The sequence below is a fragment of the Ips typographus genome, linkage group LG1, assembly GCF_016097725.1.
Source record: "Ips typographus isolate SLU linkage group LG1, UJ_Ityp_2.0, whole genome shotgun sequence".
Taxonomy (NCBI): Eukaryota; Metazoa; Arthropoda; class Insecta; order Coleoptera; family Curculionidae; genus Ips; species Ips typographus.
The window spans coordinates 26,460,969-26,480,385 of record NC_138422.1 but is presented as its reverse complement, the minus strand read 5'-3'; the positions used below and the strand labels follow the sequence as shown (position 1 = coordinate 26,480,385).

Genomic DNA, 19,417 nt, shown 5'->3' with positions numbered 1-19,417 from the left:
TTAGGACAGATAATTAACTGGAAAGAGCGTGGAGAAAGACCAAATTGGGAGGAGATTTCCGCTAAGTCTCCAACATTAAAGGGATATTGGGCATTATGGGAGTCCCTTATTATTGATGGAGATTTACTAAAAAGAAAATGGGAAAGTCCGGATGGGAAAGAGGAACGACTACAGGTAGTTCTGCCAAGAAACCGAGTTAGTGACGTACTGAAAGAAGCCCATAATGGAATTGGTGGAGGGCACTTTGGCATCAACAAAACGTTAAATAAAGTTAGGGAAAGGTTCTATTGGCTACAAAGCCGCTCAGATGTAGAAGATTGGTGTCGGCGTTGCGCAGACTGTTTCAGTAGCAAGGGTCCCAAAACTCGAAGCCGAGGATGTATGAAGCAGTATATTGTCGGAGATCCGTTTGAGAGGATTGCCGTTGATGTAGCTGGACCTTTTCCCAAAACTAATTCCGGAAATCGCTATGTCTTGGTCGCAATGGACTACTTCAGTAAATGGCCAGAAGTGTACGCAATACCAAACCAGGAAGCCGCTACTGTAGCAGAAGTTCTGGTTGACAACTTCTTCTGCAGATTTGGAGTACCGAGGGAGCTGCATTCGGATCAAGGGCGTAATTTCGAATCGGCAGTATTCACGGAAGTGTGTGACCGATTGGGAATTAAGAAAACCAGAACTACTCCATTACACCCACAGTCAGACGGAATGGTGGAACGTTTCAACCGGACACTAGACAACTACCTAAGGACAGTCGTCGATAACAATCAGACAGATTGGGATCAGCACATTCCGTTGTTCCTGATGGCTTATCGATCGGCAGTACATGATTCCACTGGCAAAACACCAGCTAGTGTTGTCTTTGGAAGGGAGCTTCGTTTGCCAATGGATCTTCTTTTTGGACGACCGGAAGAACCCCCAGCCTCTTGTGATAGTTATTCGGAAAAATTGGCGCAACGCTTGCACGTGATCCATGAGGAAGTCCGACAGAAGTTGAAATTTGCAAGCGACCGACTAAAGACAAGATATGACATAAGGGCCAACAGCAGCGGATTCCAAGCCGGTGATCAGGTCTGGTTATACAATCCTGCTCGAAAGAAAGGAAAGTCACCGAAGCTACAGAGGTCATGGGAGGGACCCTACGACGTTATAAAGCGTCTGAACGACGTCGTCTACAGAATACAGCGAGGACATCGGGCGAAAATGAAAATAGTTCACCTGGATCGACTTGCACCTTACCGACCACCCAAAGCTGGTGAAGTTGATGATCGGGACGATCAACTCTAGGAGGGGGGCAGTGTTCCCAAGCGAACTTTTGATTATTAGTTAGGATTTCTTTAGTTATTTGTTGTTATCCCTGTATGTTACGTTGCTTTGTTTACGTTCTACATTCTTTTGTCTGTGTTCTAGAACATCCTGGCTCCGTTGCTTATATAGAGAGAGATTTATGTTATAGCTTAATGAGTGTGAGAGAGAAAGTCAATTTCATGAATATTTGGAAACTTTCTAGAAACCATGGAAGCCTATATAAGCAGCTGAACCAGGCCTGGTTAGTTAGTTGTTGAGTTGATGGTTGTAGTAAAGTCGAAGTTGTCAGATATCGAGGTTAAGTGTCAGTGTCAGTTTATTGTTTGTAAACAATATACAGTGTTGTTAAAATGAGTGAATATAATTTGGATTAATGTCGATATGTTTGAGTTTTTCAAGAAAGTGAGGAGAGTTTTTTATGCAAGAATCTGTGTTAGAGGGAGGATTTAAAATATTTAGCAAGAAGCGAGTTAATGAGTGAGTAGGCGAATTTATACTACTCACAATTGGCCTTAATGGCATGTTATTTTTATGAATTTTAGGAACACCATAAAAATGTGGTGTTTTGTGCGAATTTGCCCAACAAACCTTTTTTGTGTGAGACAGAAGACCCAATAAACAAAGAAAAAAAAAACTTAACTAAGAAACTTAAAATTCCCAACCACGGAATTTAAAAGGAAATCTTTCTTAATTTCCATATTGTTTATGTAAATTTTAATATGACTAACACGTTGCGAAATCAGGCCTGGACTGATCCAGGAATATGCAGAAATCCGCTCCCGACCTCCAGAAGGTACCTTCAACGTGGCTAAATCCAGAAATAACCTGCCTAAAAACCGTTACACGGATGTGTTGTGCTATGATCACAGTCGTGTGATCCTCTCTGAAATCGACTGTGACCGGGATAGTGATTACATTCACGCCAATTTCGTGGACGGATACAAACAGAAGAATGCGTTCATTAACACTCAAGGCAAGTTTTTTTGCAAATGAGTAGAGTCCAAGTTTTATTTAGGAACTTCTTTAGGGCCGTTGGCAAAAACGACGCCGGACTTTTGGCGTATGATCTGGGAACAGCATACTTTAGTGATAGTGATGACAACTAGAGTAATGGAGCGTGGTAGGCCTAAATGTCACCAGTACTGGGAAACGGAGGAAGGGGCCGAGGCTACTTACGGATATTTTACTGTGAGGACTGTTGCCGTCGAGACCGATCCAAATTATGTGGTGACCACCATTAGTTTAACCAATAAAAAGGTATGGACTACTTTTGCCACTTTGCGCGAATTATTTTTACGAGTATTTTGTTGTATCACAGACGGACGAGTCGAGAGAAGTTTCTCATTGGCAGTTTACGTCATGGCCCGATTACGGGGTGCCGTCATCAGCCAAAGCAATGTTGGAGTTCTTGGAGCGAGTGAGACGGAAACAGGCCAGTATGGTGAGCGCGTTAGAAGACACGTGGGCGGGGCATCCGCGAGGACCGCCTATTGTTGTCCATTGCAGTGCCGGGATTGGTCGAACGGGTAAGTCTATGTACATAATTTTTTCATGGACAATCCACCGCCTACTATACTAGAAAGCCTAGAAGGTGCTTGTCAAAAATCCCAATATGGCGGGAATAGTGGTGACAGTTTGTATTGTGGAAATTGAGGATTAGATGAATTTTTACGGTTTAAAATCAAAACTTGAGGTTATTTGAGTAAGTTATTTTTGTTTGCTGCCGTTCATAAGTTTTTTAAGCCACATTGTCACAGCAATTCAGGAAAAAGCCCAACCGTGTCAGTTTTTTTCTTTACAAAAAACCGGATTTAACTCAACAGTGGTTGAACACTTTGAAGTGGGATGATTTTACTCCAACACTATACCCAATGGTAGGTACAAGTGCTTTCTAGTACAGTAAACTTATTAGTTACTTGTTACATGCACAGGTATGTGAGTTACATTTTAAAGCATTGTGAGAGCAACAAAAATAACTTTGAATGAATGTTCTTGTTAATAACATAACAACCATTTACCAGTTTTGCTTACCTAGTTTCAAGGATTTTCAACAGATTTTCTTACATTGAATGTGTTTAAACTAGTTTGCTGTGTGTTGTACTTTCCAGGACAAATGTTCTAACCAATTTGTTTAGGCTGGACTTGATTGTGTATAAAAAAGCTCTATCTATACATATCTGGATCAGGAATGAACCCTTTTTTGGTTTTTCACTCACAACTTGCAATCAAGTACACGAAACAATTTTAAAAAAAACATATTTTTTACTGCATTTGCATACGTTTGTGTATAAAACGAAAACCGCTAACGCCGCCATTAAAAGTGACATTTTAGGCTTTCTAGTATAGAGGGGCGGTGGACAATCTCTTAGTGAAACTGAGGTTGTAACCAAACGAAGCTTTTTTAATCCCATCTGATTACCTGATTGCATTAAAAACGTTAACTTGGTAGATTTGGATTTTCAGTCATTATGCAACATCAGAGTTATGCAATAGCTATTTATTGATGTGTTATAAGTGTCCCTAAAATGACTGTAAAACGCTTAATCGCAAATTTCTTCGTTAAAAATAAGGCGATCTAAGCAAACTAACCTATATCCACAGTTGCTTAATTTTGCTGCTACAGGGCGCCAAAGTTCAACTCAAATTAATATTGTTTTTTCAAAATAATTCCTAAACGCGCTTTTACGAGATTTAAGACCAAAAATTACTACTACATAAATTGACATGTTTTGACCTGAACGAAATATTTTTTCAATGCGAGGAAATAATAAAAATTACTTGTGTATCGTAAATAAAAGTTTGTATTTTTGTTACCCCTGTAATACTTACAATACTAATAATACAATATTTTTTTTCTAATTATGGCATATAAAGTGACACTTTTCAAAACTGATTAGAGTGACAAAACGTTTTACTTTATGTAACTAGTTACATAAAGTATCACTTTCACTATTCACTTTATGTACTTTAATATTTGTGTTAAATCACTTTAAAAGATGGTTTTTACCGCTTTTTGGTCAAAATTAGAAAAAATTATGTATGCAACACGTTTCGAAAATGTCTTATTGTGTAACTTCAAATCAAATTTACTTCAAATTGTAGGATCTCGCTGCGCTCGCCCTACAAACATTCATTCGTTACACAAAATCGATCTTTTCATAACTGGTTACATAAATAGCTATTTTCCTACTAGCTGACTTTATTTTGAAACTTTTTTGTCTCCTGCCAAAATTATCCTCCAAAATTATTGTCAGGCATATGGTTTTCCTAAAAAGAAGAACAATACCTTGCAACCCATCACTAAATTTTTAACCGGAACAAACAAAAACATACTATTCTCGCGGACTCAGTTTACCCGTACGTCATCCCCCTATGATTTAGATGTAGACATGCAATATTGACTTCATCCTTGTCTATTGTTCACTTTCAGAAAGGGTAAATATCTAAGTGAATGTCTTCCAAAATAAACATTTACTGATTAGCGCTTCTATTTCAGTCATTGTCAGTTTGAAAACCATCAAAATTTATTTGATTTGTTTACTATTCATTCTTTTCCGTTTCTTTGTGTTGTTAATCTCATTTATAAAGTTTTCTATTTACCACACCACCACAGTTCTTTTAAGAGCTATTGTTTCTACGCTTTTAACATTCTGTGAGTACTTTCATAATATTATTATTAATATTTTTATTTTTTTTATGTCGGCTGTCACCATCTAACCAAAATTGGCACAATTACTAACCTGTTTTGAAAAAAAAGTGGGAGTGTCTATTATGATTTTTATTTAGCCATTTGGTTTTTCCTAAATTCGGAATTACTTACTATTACAGTATTTTTTTAGAAAATGCCTGGAAAAATTCTCTACAGACAAGTCCAGCAATTAATTCTTAACCTTTGTGAATATTTTGAATTGGAAAAAACCTCAACATTTTATTGTTCCCCGAGACTGAGATTTTTGGGTTGCATTATAGATTTTTCATAAAAATTTCTTCAAACATATTAATAATAAAGTCATAGAAAAAATAAAATAAGCGTCTAAAATGTTTTCCAGCGGGTTTAAAATAAAATTAGTGGATTGCAACCTGAAAATGAGATATGAAATACTACAGCATCACTCAGAATGTCTTATTAAATTTTTAATTTGTTGTATTTATTTTAGAGAAACATGTAACCATCCAGAACCTAAATCAAGAGCTTAAAGTTAAAGAAATACTACATATTGGTGTACATCTCTGCGAATTTTGGTAAATAAATTAGGTTCCAAATTTAGACGGAATTCTATGATCCAAACGGAGACTTCTCATAAATAAAAAATGTTATTTCGGTCAAGATATTTTTGATTTGCTTTGGTATAAGGTTGTTTTAGTGCAAATTTGCAGCCAAAGATCTCTACTTTGGGTTTGTAGTTTTTTTGGGTCACCTTATATACATGAATTTATTATCAAAAAAATCGCATAAAAAATAAATATTCACGTGTCCGAGCGTTTTCCCAGAAAACTAAACCCTGATTTTTAATAAAATTTATGCGCGCCTTTACGGACACACTACATAATTTTAAATTACATTTCAGGCACCTTTTGTACCCTGGATATTTGCATATCGCGTCTAGAGGACGTCGGTACCGCCGATATCCGTGGTACGGTCGAGCGGATACGTACGCAACGCGCCTACTCTATCCAAATGCCCGACCAGTACATATTCTGTCATTTGGCGCTCATCGAATACGCTCTTATGAAAGGGTACCTGCAGTCCGTGGACCTGGCCGGATTCGACCAGGCTGCCGACGACGAATCCGACTAGTTAGTTGTTTTTCCAATTTTTGAATGTTTGACGAGGTGCTTGATGTAAAATCATATTTTGATGACGCTGAAACTTCAACTTGACTCGCCAGCAAAATATGGTAGTACAACAGACGGGAGATTATGAGTGACGACACAGAGGACCCCCTGGTTCTGATAAGAAAAGGTTCGCTTATTTTTTTATCTGCCGTATATTTAAGTTTCAAGTGAGACTCGCGCACAGGTTTTTAGTTACATTATTCTAAAAATGTAACTATCGGTTGTGCTTAATACATCTGTCCAATGTTACAATAATGCAGACTTGTATGTTTTACTCTTTAAGAGATATGGGAACTCTATTTACAAGCACAAATTCGGTTTGTCATTTGCATGTTACAGAGGAATCTTCAACTACAATTTTGAACAGTGAATAATACTCTCTATATTTTTCTTTCCTAAGAATAATAAGCAAGACAGTTAACAACACAAAGTGAAGTAGAACCCACAGTGAATCTTGAGAGCAAGTGAAATATTTTGCATATTGCTAGTAATTCATCATTCCAAATAATTTAATACACACCACTAATTCTTATTCAATAAAATGTGTACTTACTATTGCGTTTAAAATCCATTTGACATCACTTACAAAGTTCTTCTTTAAGCCATAAATCTGTTAGCTTTCCACAGGAAATTACAAATTTCAGCGTATTTCAGTATAATTCAGTAATTCAGCGATAATAACGGCACTTTTAAACGAATTTATATAGTTAATTTTAATAAAGAGTAACGCAATCGTAATACATTTCTTTTTATCCTCAAACTCATTATACCTACTTTCTCTGGCATCAGGAAGAACCAGAACATAACAAAGTTTGAAAGTTACTAGCAAAATCACACATACAAATAATTCTTATTAAAATGTTTCTTTGCTTCATATTATACTGCTTAGGATAATTTTTATGTGAGAACAATACTCCTCAAGAGACAACGTTTCAAAAGTCGCAGGAATAATTGTCTTTATTCATATATTAACGTTGACAAACTATTGATTATAACACCAACTTAATCAATAATATTACTGATGCAAACCCTCCTGCTAGTAAATAGTGTCTCCCACAAATATTCATTAATCTCACAAATATTTCGCAGACCTAAAATATTAAAATACTGCGCATGGTATAAACAAAAAACAATAAATTTAGATAGTTTTGTAGTTAGTTTTAAAACAATTGTCGCTACATATCTTTGTCAAAATTTTTGTATACTCCCTTCTCTCAACTTTCATATTGTCACTGCGACGAAAAAAAAAAAAATAACGAAGAAAGTCTGTCCTAAAAAATCTGTATTTTACTAATAATATTATATAGAAGAAGAAAGTTATCCCCAAGTTTGACCAATGTTTTATAAGGTACTATATTATAAGTTCTGGTAACATTGAGTGGCAACTATCCCATATATTATTAGTTTAACAGTGAGGTATAATTATTTATGTTAATGTATTCGTAAGTTTAAATAATTTCTGATAATCTCTCCTAATTTATGTTAAAAGTCGAATTTATTTTTTAGCAAGCAAGATGTACATACATCAGCTACATCCTCCACGTCTATCTAAGTGTTTCGACTCGTTAATAAGTCCTGTATCCGTGTCTGTAATTACTGTATAGATAATAACTTGGAAAAATATTTGTCTTGGACCTGATTTATATGTATATGACTATTATATGGAACAAAAAAAAGTTAAGATATTTACCTGAAGACTGTCCATTTTTGCAAATGTCCCTTTGATTGTGTATGTCGTATTACGTAGGAGAATACAAAAATCAAATTTTCGTGGTTTCTTTTGCGATTTATGTGATCTATTATTTATTTAATGATAAAAAATCTTTTAATGTAAATATTGTGATTTATTTCTTAATATAACTATGCTTTTTAATTAACAGTTTACCTTTATCTGCTTTGTTTCCCAATATGAAAATGCAATGCTAATAATATTTATATTTTAGGCACATGCTGTCTGGGAATAATTATAAAATATGATATAAGTTTAAAGTTCAAAGTAAATAGTGTCAAACTGATTCTTTTTTTCCCAGCAGATTCTGCTCAACTAAGAAAGAAGTAATGCTGTTATGTTATTCAAGAGTTCTTAGTAAACTTTGCCCAAGACAGACTTGGTTGACCAAGACTATTATTAATCCAAGATTTTATTAATTGAGGAGCAATCAGGCAGAAGTGGATAAATCCGTTTTGATTAAATCCTTTTATAAAAATCAAAAGTGAATTATCGCAAAAAAAGAAAAAAAAACAAAATGAGAACCTTGGAAAGAAGTGATACTGGAAAGTAGTGTGGACTAAATTTGACAATCCGCCATATGATAATTCTGTTTGAAAATGACAGAAATATCACAGAGACATGTGTCAAATTAATGATCTGACAGAGGATTATTGAAATATTATCTTTTGGGGCACTTATTGTAAAAACATAATTTTAATTTTGAGGTGGAGCTGGTGCATTATATGGACTTTTCTGGTAAAACAAAAAAATACTTCTTGTGTACATTTATTTTATTTTTTTGTTTAATTAAATACTGATGAAAAATGAGTTAATGTGTAAAAGACATATTTTACAAAACTATGCTAAATTTCAGTCAAAACTATTACAAATCAATTTTCAAACTAAATTGATTTATAAAAAAAAAACAAATTATTAAGGCGTCCTGTCCTGTAATAATTATTAAACCGCACATTTTAATAAACAAAACACAAAACAATTTGTAAGAAAAGTGCTCAAAGTTATACCATTAAAACACTTTAGTTTAACGTAAAACACTGAACCTTTCTGATGATGTAAGAAAAGAAAATAAACATAAACGTTACTCAAAACAGAAGAACAAAACTTACCCCTTCAGATGAGAAAATAAGAAAAACTTAAGACAGTTTTGCCACCACAAAGTCCCAAGCAAAGTTCAGCGCAAGCAATCCATAATAGCCATCCTGTTAAATTTGAAATTTAACCAGGAAGGAGCTACAAATTCCACAGGACGATTATCTTCATCAGCAAACAGCTGCCTTTTACTGTGCTTCCCCGCCCGCTTCTTCAAGTTCTCCTCTTCCAGAACCCTTCCTTTAACTTTACTTTTACTAGATTCACTCTCGCTGAAGCTAGTGGTTTTTGGTCGGTACTTTTTCGACGTACTCTGACCGCTACAGATCTGCTTTATTCTCTTAATGAACGGAAAAACCATGAAGAAAGAATTAGAGCTGACGCCAATCTTCACTTTTGGCGTCGCGTCCTTTTTGTGATTGGGAAGATCAGAAACGGCAAACCAACTGCATGCTTTAATTTCGCACCGGGTTCGCGGTTTGAACTGGGTGGATTTGGGAACATTTTTAATCACGTACAACCTGACTAATTGTTCATTCATAACCGATTCCAAGAATTCGTCAGGGTTTAGGTAAGGGCTAATGTCGAAGCCCGTCTCTTCGTATACTTCTCTAATAGCGCAATGAGCCGGCTCTTCATCTTGGTTGACTTTTCCTGAAAAATTATTTAGTGAGGAGAATTACAGAAATCCTACTTTAAAATCAAGATAAAGTCACAAATTACAATAGAATAGAGGAAACTAAACATCTGAAATAAGTTCCAAAAAAATGCTAGTATAGGAAGCCTTTTGTTTTACTGTCCTACTATTAGGAGTGACCTTAATTTTTGCTTTAAATATTCTAGCTGCTAAAACTCAAATTCAAGTGAAAAATTTCACTTTCCCAACCCAAAAAACCTTTTTGGCGAGGGGTCGATAATTTTTTGTACTTCAAAATGCCTTTTTGCATACAAAATACCTTGCAATGCTTTTAAAATAACTCACAATGCTTCTATTATTGCTCAAAATGCCTTAAAACTGCCTTGAAATACATCAAAATTCCTTTAAATTATTTAAACTGGCTTAGGATACCTTCAAATGTCTACACTTTTGTGGCATTCTTAAATTTAGTCCCCTAGTATTGAGATAATGGTTGCATTCGTTTTCAGGCTCCATGGAGCGAGCAGAGCTTTTTTGACGTCACAATGACGTAGTTTGACAATTGGTCAATCTATGGTTTTGCCAAATTACGTCATCGTGACGTCAAAAATGCTCTGCTCAATGCAGCTTGAAAATGAATGCGGCCAATGATAAATCTTGATGAAATACACCCTTGAAATTATTTTTTTTTATGGTCACGTGACAGTTTTTCCAAATTCTGACACACAAAAAATATTTTTTGTACGGTTCCTTATAGTAAGTTAGCGTGTCAAATAAAGACACTTATCATTTAAAAGAAACAGTTGAAAAATTGGTAATTTTTTAGACAGTAGTAAAATTGTAAGAACTGCGTCATGTGACCTGATAATTAAATTTTTGAGCTTGCAACATTGTAAAGGCCAGTTGACATAATACTCTCTATATTTTTCTTTCCTAAGAATAATAAGCAAGACAGTTAACAACACAAAGTGAAGTAGAACCCACAGTGAATCTTGAGAGCAAGTGAAATATTTTGCATATTGCTAGTAATTCATCATTCCAAATAATTTAATACACACCACTAATTCTTATTCAATAAAATGTGTACTTACTATTGCGTTTAAAATCCATTTGACATCACTTACAAAGTTCTTCTTTAAGCCATAAATCTGTTAGCTTTCCACAGGAAATTACAAATTTCAGCGTATTTCAGTATAATTCAGTAATTCAGCGATAATAACGGCACTTTTAAACGAATTTATATAGTTAATTTTAATAAAGAGTAACGCAATCGTAATACATTTCTTTTTATCCTCAAACTCATTATACCTACTTTCTCTGGCATCAGGAAGAACCAGAACATAACAAAGTTTGAAAGTTACTAGCAAAATCACACATACAAATAATTCTTATTAAAATGTTTCTTTGCTTCATATTATACTGCTTAGGATAATTTTTATGTGAGAACAATACTCCTCAAGAGACAACGTTTCAAAAGTCGCAGGAATAATTGTCTTTATTCATATATTAACGTTGACAAACTATTGATTATAACACCAACTTAATCAATAATATTACTGATGCAAACCCTCCTGCTAGTAAATAGTGTCTCCCACAAATATTCATTAATCTCACAAATATTTCGCAGACCTAAAATATTAAAATACTGCGCATGGTATAAACAAAAAACAATAAATTTAGATAGTTTTGTAGTTAGTTTTAAAACAATTGTCGCTACATATCTTTGTCAAAATTTTTGTATACTCCCTTCTCTCAACTTTCATATTGTCACTGCGACGAAAAAAAAAAAAATAACGAAGAAAGTCTGTCCTAAAAAATCTGTATTTTACTAATAATATTATATAGAAGAAGAAAGTTATCCCCAAGTTTGACCAATGTTTTATAAGGTACTATATTATAAGTTCTGGTAACATTGAGTGGCAACTATCCCATATATTATTAGTTTAACAGTGAGGTATAATTATTTATGTTAATGTATTCGTAAGTTTAAATAATTTCTGATAATCTCTCCTAATTTATGTTAAAAGTCGAATTTATTTTTTAGCAAGCAAGATGTACATACATCAGCTACATCCTCCACGTCTATCTAAGTGTTTCGACTCGTTAATAAGTCCTGTATCCGTGTCTGTAATTACTGTATAGATAATAACTTGGAAAAATATTTGTCTTGGACCTGATTTATATGTATATGACTATTATATGGAACAAAAAAAAGTTAAGATATTTACCTGAAGACTGTCCATTTTTGCAAATGTCCCTTTGATTGTGTATGTCGTATTACGTAGGAGAATACAAAAATCAAATTTTCGTGGTTTCTTTTGCGATTTATGTGATCTATTATTTATTTAATGATAAAAAATCTTTTAATGTAAATATTGTGATTTATTTCTTAATATAACGATGCTTTTTAATTAACAGTTTACCTTTATCTGCTTTGTTTCCCAATATGAAAATGCAATGCTAATAATATTTATATTTTAGGCACATGCTGTCTGGGAATAATTATAAAATATGATATAAGTTTAAAGTTCAAAGTAAATAGTGTCAAACTGATTCTTTTTTTCCCAGCAGATTCTGCTCAACTAAGAAAGAAGTAATGCTGTTATGTTATTCAAGAGTTCTTAGTAAACTTTGCCCAAGACAGACTTGGTTGACCAAGACTATTATTAATCCAAGATTTTATTAAGTTTTCATTAATTGAGGAGCAATCAGGCAGAAGTGGATAAATCCGTTTTGATTAAATCCTTTTATAAAAATCAAAAGTGAATTATCGCAAAAAAAGAAAAAAAAACAAAATGAGAACCTTGGAAAGAAGTGATACTGGAAAGTAGTGTGGACTAAATTTGACAATCCGCCATATGATAATTCTGTTTGAAAATGACAGAAATATCACAGAGACATGTGTCAAATTAATGATCTGACAGAGGATTATTGAAATATTATCTTTTGGGGCACTTATTGTAAAAACATAATTTTAATTTTGAGGTGGAGCTGGTGCATTATATGGACTTTTCTGGTAAAACAAAAAAATACTTCTTGTGTACATTTATTTTATTTTTTTGTTTAATTAAATACTGATGAAAAATGAGTTAATGTGTAAAAGACATATTTTACAAAACTATGCTAAATTTCAGTCAAAACTATTACAAATCAATTTTCAAACTAAATTAATTTATAAAAAAAAACAAATTATTAAGGCGTCCGGTCCTGTAATAATTATTAAACCTCACATTTTAATAAACAAAACACAAAACAATTTGTAAGAAAAGTGCTCAAAGTTATACCATTAAAACACTTTAGTTTAACGTAAAACACTGAACCTTTCTGATGATGTAAGAAAAGAAAATAAACATAAACGTTACTCAAAACAGAAGAACAAAACTTACCCCTTCAGATGAGAAAATAAGAAAAACTTAAGACAGTTCTGCCACCACAAAGTCCCAAGCAAAGTTCAGCGCAAGCAATCCATAATAGCCATCCTGTTAAATTTGAAATTTAACCAGGAAGGAGCTACAAATTCCACAGGACGATTATCTTCATCAGCAAACAGCTGCCTTTTACTGTGCTTCCCCGCCCGCTTCTTCAAGTTCTCCTCTTCCAGAACCCTTCCTTTAACTTTACTTTTACTAGATTCACTCTCGCTGAAGCTAGTGGTTTTTTGTCGGTACTTTTTCGACGTACTCTGACCGCTACAGATCTGCTTTATTCTCTTAATGAACGGAAAAACCATGAAGAAAGAATTAGAGCTGACGCCAATCTTCACTTTTGGCGTCGCGTCCTTTTTGTGATTGGGAAGATCAGAAACGGCAAACCAACTGCATGCTTTAATTTCGCACCGGGTTCGCGGTTTGAACTGGGTGGATTTGGGAACATTTTTAATCACGTACAACCTGACTAATTGTTCATTCATAACCGATTCCAAGAATTCGTCAGGGTTTAGGTAAGGGCTAATGTCGAAGCCCGTCTCTTCGTATACTTCTCTAATAGCGCAATGAGCCGGCTCTTCATCTTGGTTGACTTTTCCTGAAAAATTATTTAGTGAGGAGAATTACAGAAATCCTACTTTAAAATCAAGATGAAGTCACAAATTACAATAGAATAGAGGAAACTAAACATCTGAAATAAGTTCCAAAATAATGCTAGTATAGGAAGCCTTTTGTTTTACTGTCCTACTATTAGGAGTGACCTTAATTTTGCTTTAAATATTCTAGCTGCTAAAACTCAAATTCAAGTGAAAAATTTCACTTTTCCAACCCAACAAACCTTTTTGGCGAGGGATAGACCGCGGATAATTTTTTGTACACCAAAATGCCTTTTTGCATACAAAATACCTTGAAATGATTTTAAAATAACTCACATTGCTTCTATTATTGCTCAAAATGCCTTAAAACTGCCTTGAAATACATCAAAATTCCTTTAAATTATTTAAACTGGCTTAGGATACCTTCAAATGTCTACACTTTTGTGGCATTCTTAAATTTAGTCCCCTAGTATTGAGATAATGGTTGCATTCGTTTTCAGGCTCCATGGAGCGAGCAGAGCTTTTTTGACGTCACAATGACGTAGTTTGACAATTGGTCAATCTATGGTTTTGCCAAATTACGTCATCGTGACGTCAAAAATGCTCTGCTCAATGCAGCTTGAAAATGAATGCGGCCAATGATAAATCTTGATGAAATACACCCTTGAAATTATTTTTTTTTATGGTCACGTGACAGTTTTTCCAAATTCTGACACACAAAAAATATTTTTTGTACGGTTCCTTATAGTAAGTTAGCGTGTCAAATAAAGACACTTATCATTTAAAAGAAACAGTTGAAAAATTGGTAATTTTTTAGACAGTAGTAAAATTGTAAGAACTGCGTCATGTGACCTGATAATTAAATTTTTGAGCTTGCAACATTGTAAAGGCCAGTTGACATTATCAAAACCAGTCACGTGAACTTCAAAAAGCAGTTTAAACTTTAAAAAATGGTAAATTAAATTTAGACAGTTTTAAAAACTTAAATTTCAAAATACACGTTACGTGACGTTGAAAATGCAATTCTGCATGTTCTTGCAGCCCTGTAAAGGCCAGTTGACATCTTTCAAAATTAGTCACGTGACCTTTCAAAAGTGGTTTAAAATAAAAAAATTTGGTAAATAACATTTAGACTATTTTAGACAGTTGTAAAAGCTGAAATTGCAAGAGACACATCATGTGACTTTGATTATGCCATTTTAGACCTTGCAACACTGTCCAAGCCAACTGACACCTGTCAAAAACAGTAACGTGACTTTAAAATGTAATTTAAATGTTGATCATTTGGTAAATTAAATTTAGACAGTTGTAAAAGCTGAAATGGTAAAATACACGTTATGTGACGTTAATAATATAATTTTGAGCTTGCAACACTGTAAAAGCCAGTTGACATTATCAAAACCAGTCACGTGAACTTCAAAAAGCAGTTTAAACTTTGAAAAATGGTAAATTAAATTTAGACAGTTGTAAAGACTTAAATTGCAAAATAGAGTGTGAGAGTGAGAAAAAATTTAAATGAGTAAGCTTCTCTCAAATCTTATTTAGCTACCTTGATAAATTTGTTTATGGATTTTTGGGTTATCCTGTTTCTTGGGGATTTACTACTTGCTAGATCAGACTTTTGAGTTTTGGTGGGGATTATAAAAAATAATGTCATAAAATTGACAGAATTTCATTCTTAGCCTATATCAGTTATACCTATAAAGCTGCTGCTAAATTATAACTAAAAATAATGTTACAACTTTTTTATAAACCCAGTTGAATGTTTTAGTAAGTGTTAGTAATAAAAATCACACAAAAACATAAAACAGAAAATTATAACTTCTACTATTTTTTTAACTGTAAAATATGATGACATCAGACTCAACTCAACAGTAAATTCAATCTATTGCAGATGATATTTGATTCAAAACAGTAGCACAGAAGATTTTATTTAATTATCACTTTTATATTATTTATGTCTCTCTTGATAGTCTTAATAGCCTCTTGCAAAGAATTACCCACATTAGTATTACAACAAATAAGTAAAAACAAAATCAGTACTATAGATATCTGAAAAAAAAAAAACATTATACCTTTAGGAAAACCCCAAGAAGCTTTAGCCCAATAACTCTGAACTAACAAAACATGAGTTAAACCTTCAGACAAAATAATTGCTCCATAAGTGGGTACATTCTGCTTGTATTCTTTCCACTCATTTAAAATCTCTGCAAGCCTGGGAATTTCACTTTTAAGTGATGGTATATGCTAAAAAATTATACATTTCAAAGTAGCTTATTTTTGGGGGTTATTATTACAGGTCTTACTTGAAAAACATGAGCTGAAAACTCATAAATGCTGCAGGTTTTACAACGATCGTCATTACCCACATAAAAGTCCAAGTAAAACCAATGGGCTAGTTCTATTTGGAAGCAAATTCTTATCAAATTTTCTTTGGCTGCATCTGGTACAATTAGAATAAACCTCCTAAACAGATATTTACCAGCATGCAATGTGCTCTTGGTAAAAGTGCTGGAATAGGTACTTACGTTACTACGTCGTTAAGAACATCATAAGGAATACTGTGTTCAATGGTACGAGACAATTTATCAGAGTCTGCCATAGTAACAAGTATTCTGTTATTATTGAAGTTAATTGCTTTGTTCTTTAGAGAATATTAGTATTTGGTTTGGTTGGCCTTTAGCTATCCTGGAGTTAGCGGAGCTCACCTAAATATTATGGTACTAGAGTTAGAGTACAACAGTTTTTAAGTGTGGATCCTAATATTTAGACTAAAAATACTTTAAAAAGTATTTAGTAGACCCAAAATCCGCCATTTATACTGTCTACAAAGTTTAATTTACTGATAGGGCTAAAGAACAATAATAATGTAACATAAAAAAACAATTTACAAAAAGTTTTCAACAAAAACTAACCTAACAACAACTTACCTAACCTAACTTTTATCCACAACATGTCAAATATCAAATTTGTTTTTGTTTCTCCTTTTGTTACACTCCATTAAACAGAGAAAGAAACTCATATTGCAGTCAATGAGCAAAAAGTCCGCCTAGATCGTATATGCCATATACATAAAATAACGTAAAAATCGTAATTTTTTCAGTTAAAAGAATGCTACTGGTACTTGAAATTTGTTATACAATATGCATTGCTGTCTATGTGACGTTTCATAAAAGATCTTAATAAAGATCTAAAAAAAAACAGGACAAATGCGAGATTTTGTTTATTTTCCGATTAAGGGCAAAGATGACGTTTTTCTTGCCACATTTTTGGTTGGCCCATAGAAACACCGCCACACGTGTTTTTCAAAATGCTTTTGAAACGCAAACTGCTTGTTGCACTTAGGGCAGCGCTTCTTGCTCTTCGAATGGCTGCTTAAATGCTCGTGAAGATGCCGCAACGAGTCAAAATTTTTCCCACAAAATTTACATCTAAATCCTTTGCTTTTACTTAAACCAGTAACAGATACTTTCAGGCCTTTGTGATGTCTTATTCTACGTTTCTTGTTGCTATTGAATCTAATTTTCTGGGTAGGGTGTTGTTTTTTCATATGTGCGGCTAATCTGGCTTCTTTACGAAAAACTTTTTGGCATACCTTGCAGATGATTTTTTTGTTAGGATTTTTCTTTGGTGGCGAATATGAGGTCCTAGAAAAATACGAATAAGTTATTGTAATTTCTTACAACAGTTTCAACTTTCAACTAGGATATTTGCTTACATGCTGACCAAAACTTGATAAAAGCAATATGTAGCGCAAATTAGACATTAACCAGATATAGGAATAAAGCAGTTATGGCCAGAGAAGCATTGCTATGTAATGAGCAATAAGTCAAAGATATCAAGAGACAAAAACCTGAGTATGTAGTAAAAAATTTTTCTCTGAAATCTCATCTTATCAGAAACTCAGAAACTTTACTCTGCTTTTAGATTTAGCGCAACTTACATCCCTGAGTGTTTACTGTGATGCTTTTCCAATTTGTTCTTCCTCAAAATGGTAGATTTACTTTTTCTGAATGGTTCCCGTACTTTTTCTTGGCATTGATACCTCATCTGATTTTCTGTCTACAAAAATGTTTATTTGTGTCCGTAAAAGGCTTGCACACCATCAGTCGATCGTATCATAACGTTTAAAAAACTTGGATGTTTTTATGTGGTTATGAAATCTGTGAGTTCGTACAGAAATTCGTCTCTATATCAGATCAATTCCATAACACTGTTGCACAAGTGGTATTGATCAAAGAAAGCTGCTTTTTACGAACAAACAAAATGGAAGTTTCAGTTTTAATACACTCACAGTTTTCAACCTTCATAAAACAAACCAAGTTGCTCTAAATTTGCACCTCCTGTTCTCTCCAATGGGTGGCCATATGTTTTTTAATCTCCTTTGGTCCAAATAGCATAATATGGCAAATTCTGCATCTTTTCATTGGTTTTGTAGAGTCTCCAGCCTAAATAAACTATTTAAACTCACTCAATCTTGTCTGTGTATAATTTCGCATACATCCAGCCACTTTTTCCTTTCGACAGACAGATCTTCGGATGATTTTCTAGTATGAATTGGGTTGAATGGACGGTTCATCACATCCGAATCGTCTGACTCAAATTTGCCTGAATTCAGTCCTTCATAGCTTACACGTTGTTCTTCTTCATCCCGACTGTTAGCAGAGGAATAGTCACCATCCTCCAAACCATAAAGTAAACCAAGTTGCTTTCCAGAGTTGTAAACGGACTCCAGAAAGTCACTGTAGTAATTTACTTTATCCAGACAACGCTGGCAAATTAAAGGTGGGATTTTATCGTCAGGACTCAGCTAAAACCTATAAGTTAACAATTGCTGTTGTTTCTAAAAAGACACATACTTTGACCCTTAAGCAATCTTCAGTTTTCTTTCTCAAGCTATCAAACGTGTAGTTTTGAAATAAATTAACCAGGGGAGTTTCACTGCAGCCGCTTTCCTCGCTAAGACAAAATCTGCAAATGGGCGGTGCCTCCTGAAGCATTTTGTTTCGTAAATCAAGAATTTTAGTTAGAACTTATGAAAAAAAAAACATAAAAAATTAAAAACGTCAAATAAATGAAAACTGTCGACCAAAATAGTTGGTACTGCCGGTATTATATACCTTTGATCGATTGGTTTTAGGTGAGCGAATTTTAGCTGAGCGGAAGAAGGAACCGCGTCACATGGTGTCTGGGTGCCACATATACACCTAAATATGGTTCCGCACGGGTACCCACCCTAAATAATTAGCATGAACAGTATGTGTGGTTTTATGAAGTTTTTTACTGAAATTCTCTACTGAGTTATTTTACCAATATTACTAGAAACAATCGAAAGTGAAGATGAAAACCATTTCCTTACGAGCAGGATAAAAGCTTTAATTAGTCTATTTCATATCTCACGCTTAAAACTGCCTGTGATTGGTCTTCTTCATATCACACTATAGTAAAAAGATTAAACTGGTGATTTTATATATCAATTTATAGTCAGTGGCAATTATTGCCTAGTTATCCGTTCTTTAAACTGTTGATTGATTGGATTGTGTATTTTTCTATCTAAAAATGGAAAATTTCTAGGAAAATAATGCTCTATATGAAGGCTATACTCAAATATCTTGTTGGTGGTGACTACGGAAAACTATCACTTTCTACGTCTTTATAACAATTAAAAAAAAACGACAAACTTTAGGTCTGTGGAAAATTTCAGAAATGTCACGGGTGGATTTTTTACGTAATTGTCGGGGGCTTTCACTTCATTTGGGGTGGGAAATTACCGATTCCGAGTAGACTGGTGCCC

At 33.9% G+C, this 19,417-nt stretch overlaps 4 protein-coding genes across 5 annotated transcripts in view; 1 reads left to right on the top strand and 3 right to left on the bottom strand.

The window, feature by feature from the left end:
• Ptpmeg2 (Protein tyrosine phosphatase Meg2) overlaps positions 1–12,017 on the top strand; it is a 31,250-nt gene extending 19,233 nt beyond the window's left edge. The window contains exons 6-9 of the mRNA XM_081985306.1: positions 2,052–2,281; positions 2,336–2,565; positions 2,627–2,834; positions 5,877–12,017. Of these exons, the coding sequence (XP_081841432.1) occupies positions 2,052–2,281; positions 2,336–2,565; positions 2,627–2,834; positions 5,877–6,106 (898 nt within the window). The 3' untranslated portion in view covers positions 6,107–12,017. The remainder of the gene's footprint in view (positions 1–2,051; positions 2,282–2,335; positions 2,566–2,626; positions 2,835–5,876) is intronic.
• LOC145732868 (uncharacterized) lies at positions 8,626–9,638 on the bottom strand. The gene has a single exon (XM_081985414.1). It carries the CDS (start codon positions 9,504–9,506, stop codon positions 9,048–9,050), a length of 459 nt encoding a protein of 152 aa, XP_081841540.1. The 5' UTR covers positions 9,507–9,638; the 3' UTR covers positions 8,626–9,047.
• Positions 12,018–12,632: 615 nt separating the features above from the next.
• On the bottom strand, positions 12,633–16,545 carry LOC145732834 (m7GpppN-mRNA hydrolase-like). 2 transcript variants are annotated; one of them, XR_014179065.1, is made up of 5 exons: positions 16,152–16,545; positions 15,930–16,089; positions 15,699–15,870; positions 12,989–13,625; positions 12,633–12,926 (listed from the first exon to the last, which is right to left on the bottom strand). XR_014179065.1 is itself a non-coding variant. In XM_081985360.1 (4 exons), exons 1-4 carry the CDS (start codon positions 16,223–16,225, stop codon positions 13,054–13,056), a joined length of 978 nt encoding a protein of 325 aa, XP_081841486.1. In that variant the 5' UTR covers positions 16,226–16,545; the 3' UTR covers positions 12,633–13,053. The 2 variants fall into 2 exon arrangements, 1 of the variants encoding a protein (XP_081841486.1); XM_081985360.1 differs by having other exon boundaries at positions 12,633–13,625.
• Positions 16,546–16,831: 286 nt separating this feature from the next.
• On the bottom strand, positions 16,832–18,707 carry LOC145732820 (uncharacterized). The gene is made up of 5 exons (XM_081985333.1): positions 18,483–18,707; positions 18,125–18,433; positions 17,964–18,071; positions 17,567–17,685; positions 16,832–17,270 (listed from the first exon to the last, which is right to left on the bottom strand). The coding sequence occupies exons 1-5, from the start codon at positions 18,621–18,623 to the stop codon at positions 16,847–16,849; spliced, it is 1,101 nt and encodes a 366-aa protein (XP_081841459.1). The 5' UTR covers positions 18,624–18,707; the 3' UTR covers positions 16,832–16,846.
• Between the last annotated feature and the right edge of the window lie 710 nt (positions 18,708–19,417).

Coding starts and splice junctions, on each gene's coding strand:
- LOC145732820 (XM_081985333.1), bottom strand. CDS start 18,623: ATGCTTCAGGAGGCACCGCCCATTTGCAGATTTTGTCTTAGCGAGGAA. Junction 18,072..18,124: donor AAAGGAAAAAGTGGCTGGAT/GTATGCGAAATT, acceptor TAGTTTATTTAG/GCTGGAGACTCTACAAAACC. Junction 17,271..17,566: donor CACAGTAAACACTCAGGGAT/GTAAGTTGCGCT, acceptor GTATTTTTCTAG/GACCTCATATTCGCCACCAA.
- LOC145732868 (XM_081985414.1), bottom strand. CDS start 9,506: ATGAATGAACAATTAGTCAGGTTGTACGTGATTAAAAATGTTCCCAAA.
- LOC145732834 (XM_081985360.1), bottom strand. CDS start 16,225: ATGGCAGACTCTGATAAATTGTCTCGTACCATTGAACACAGTATTCCT. Junction 16,090..16,151: donor GTTCTTAACGACGTAGTAAC/GTAAGTACCTAT, acceptor ATATCTGTTTAG/GAGGTTTATTCTAATTGTAC. Junction 15,871..15,929: donor TTTCAGCTCATGTTTTTCAA/GTAAGACCTGTA, acceptor ATAATTTTTTAG/CATATACCATCACTTAAAAG.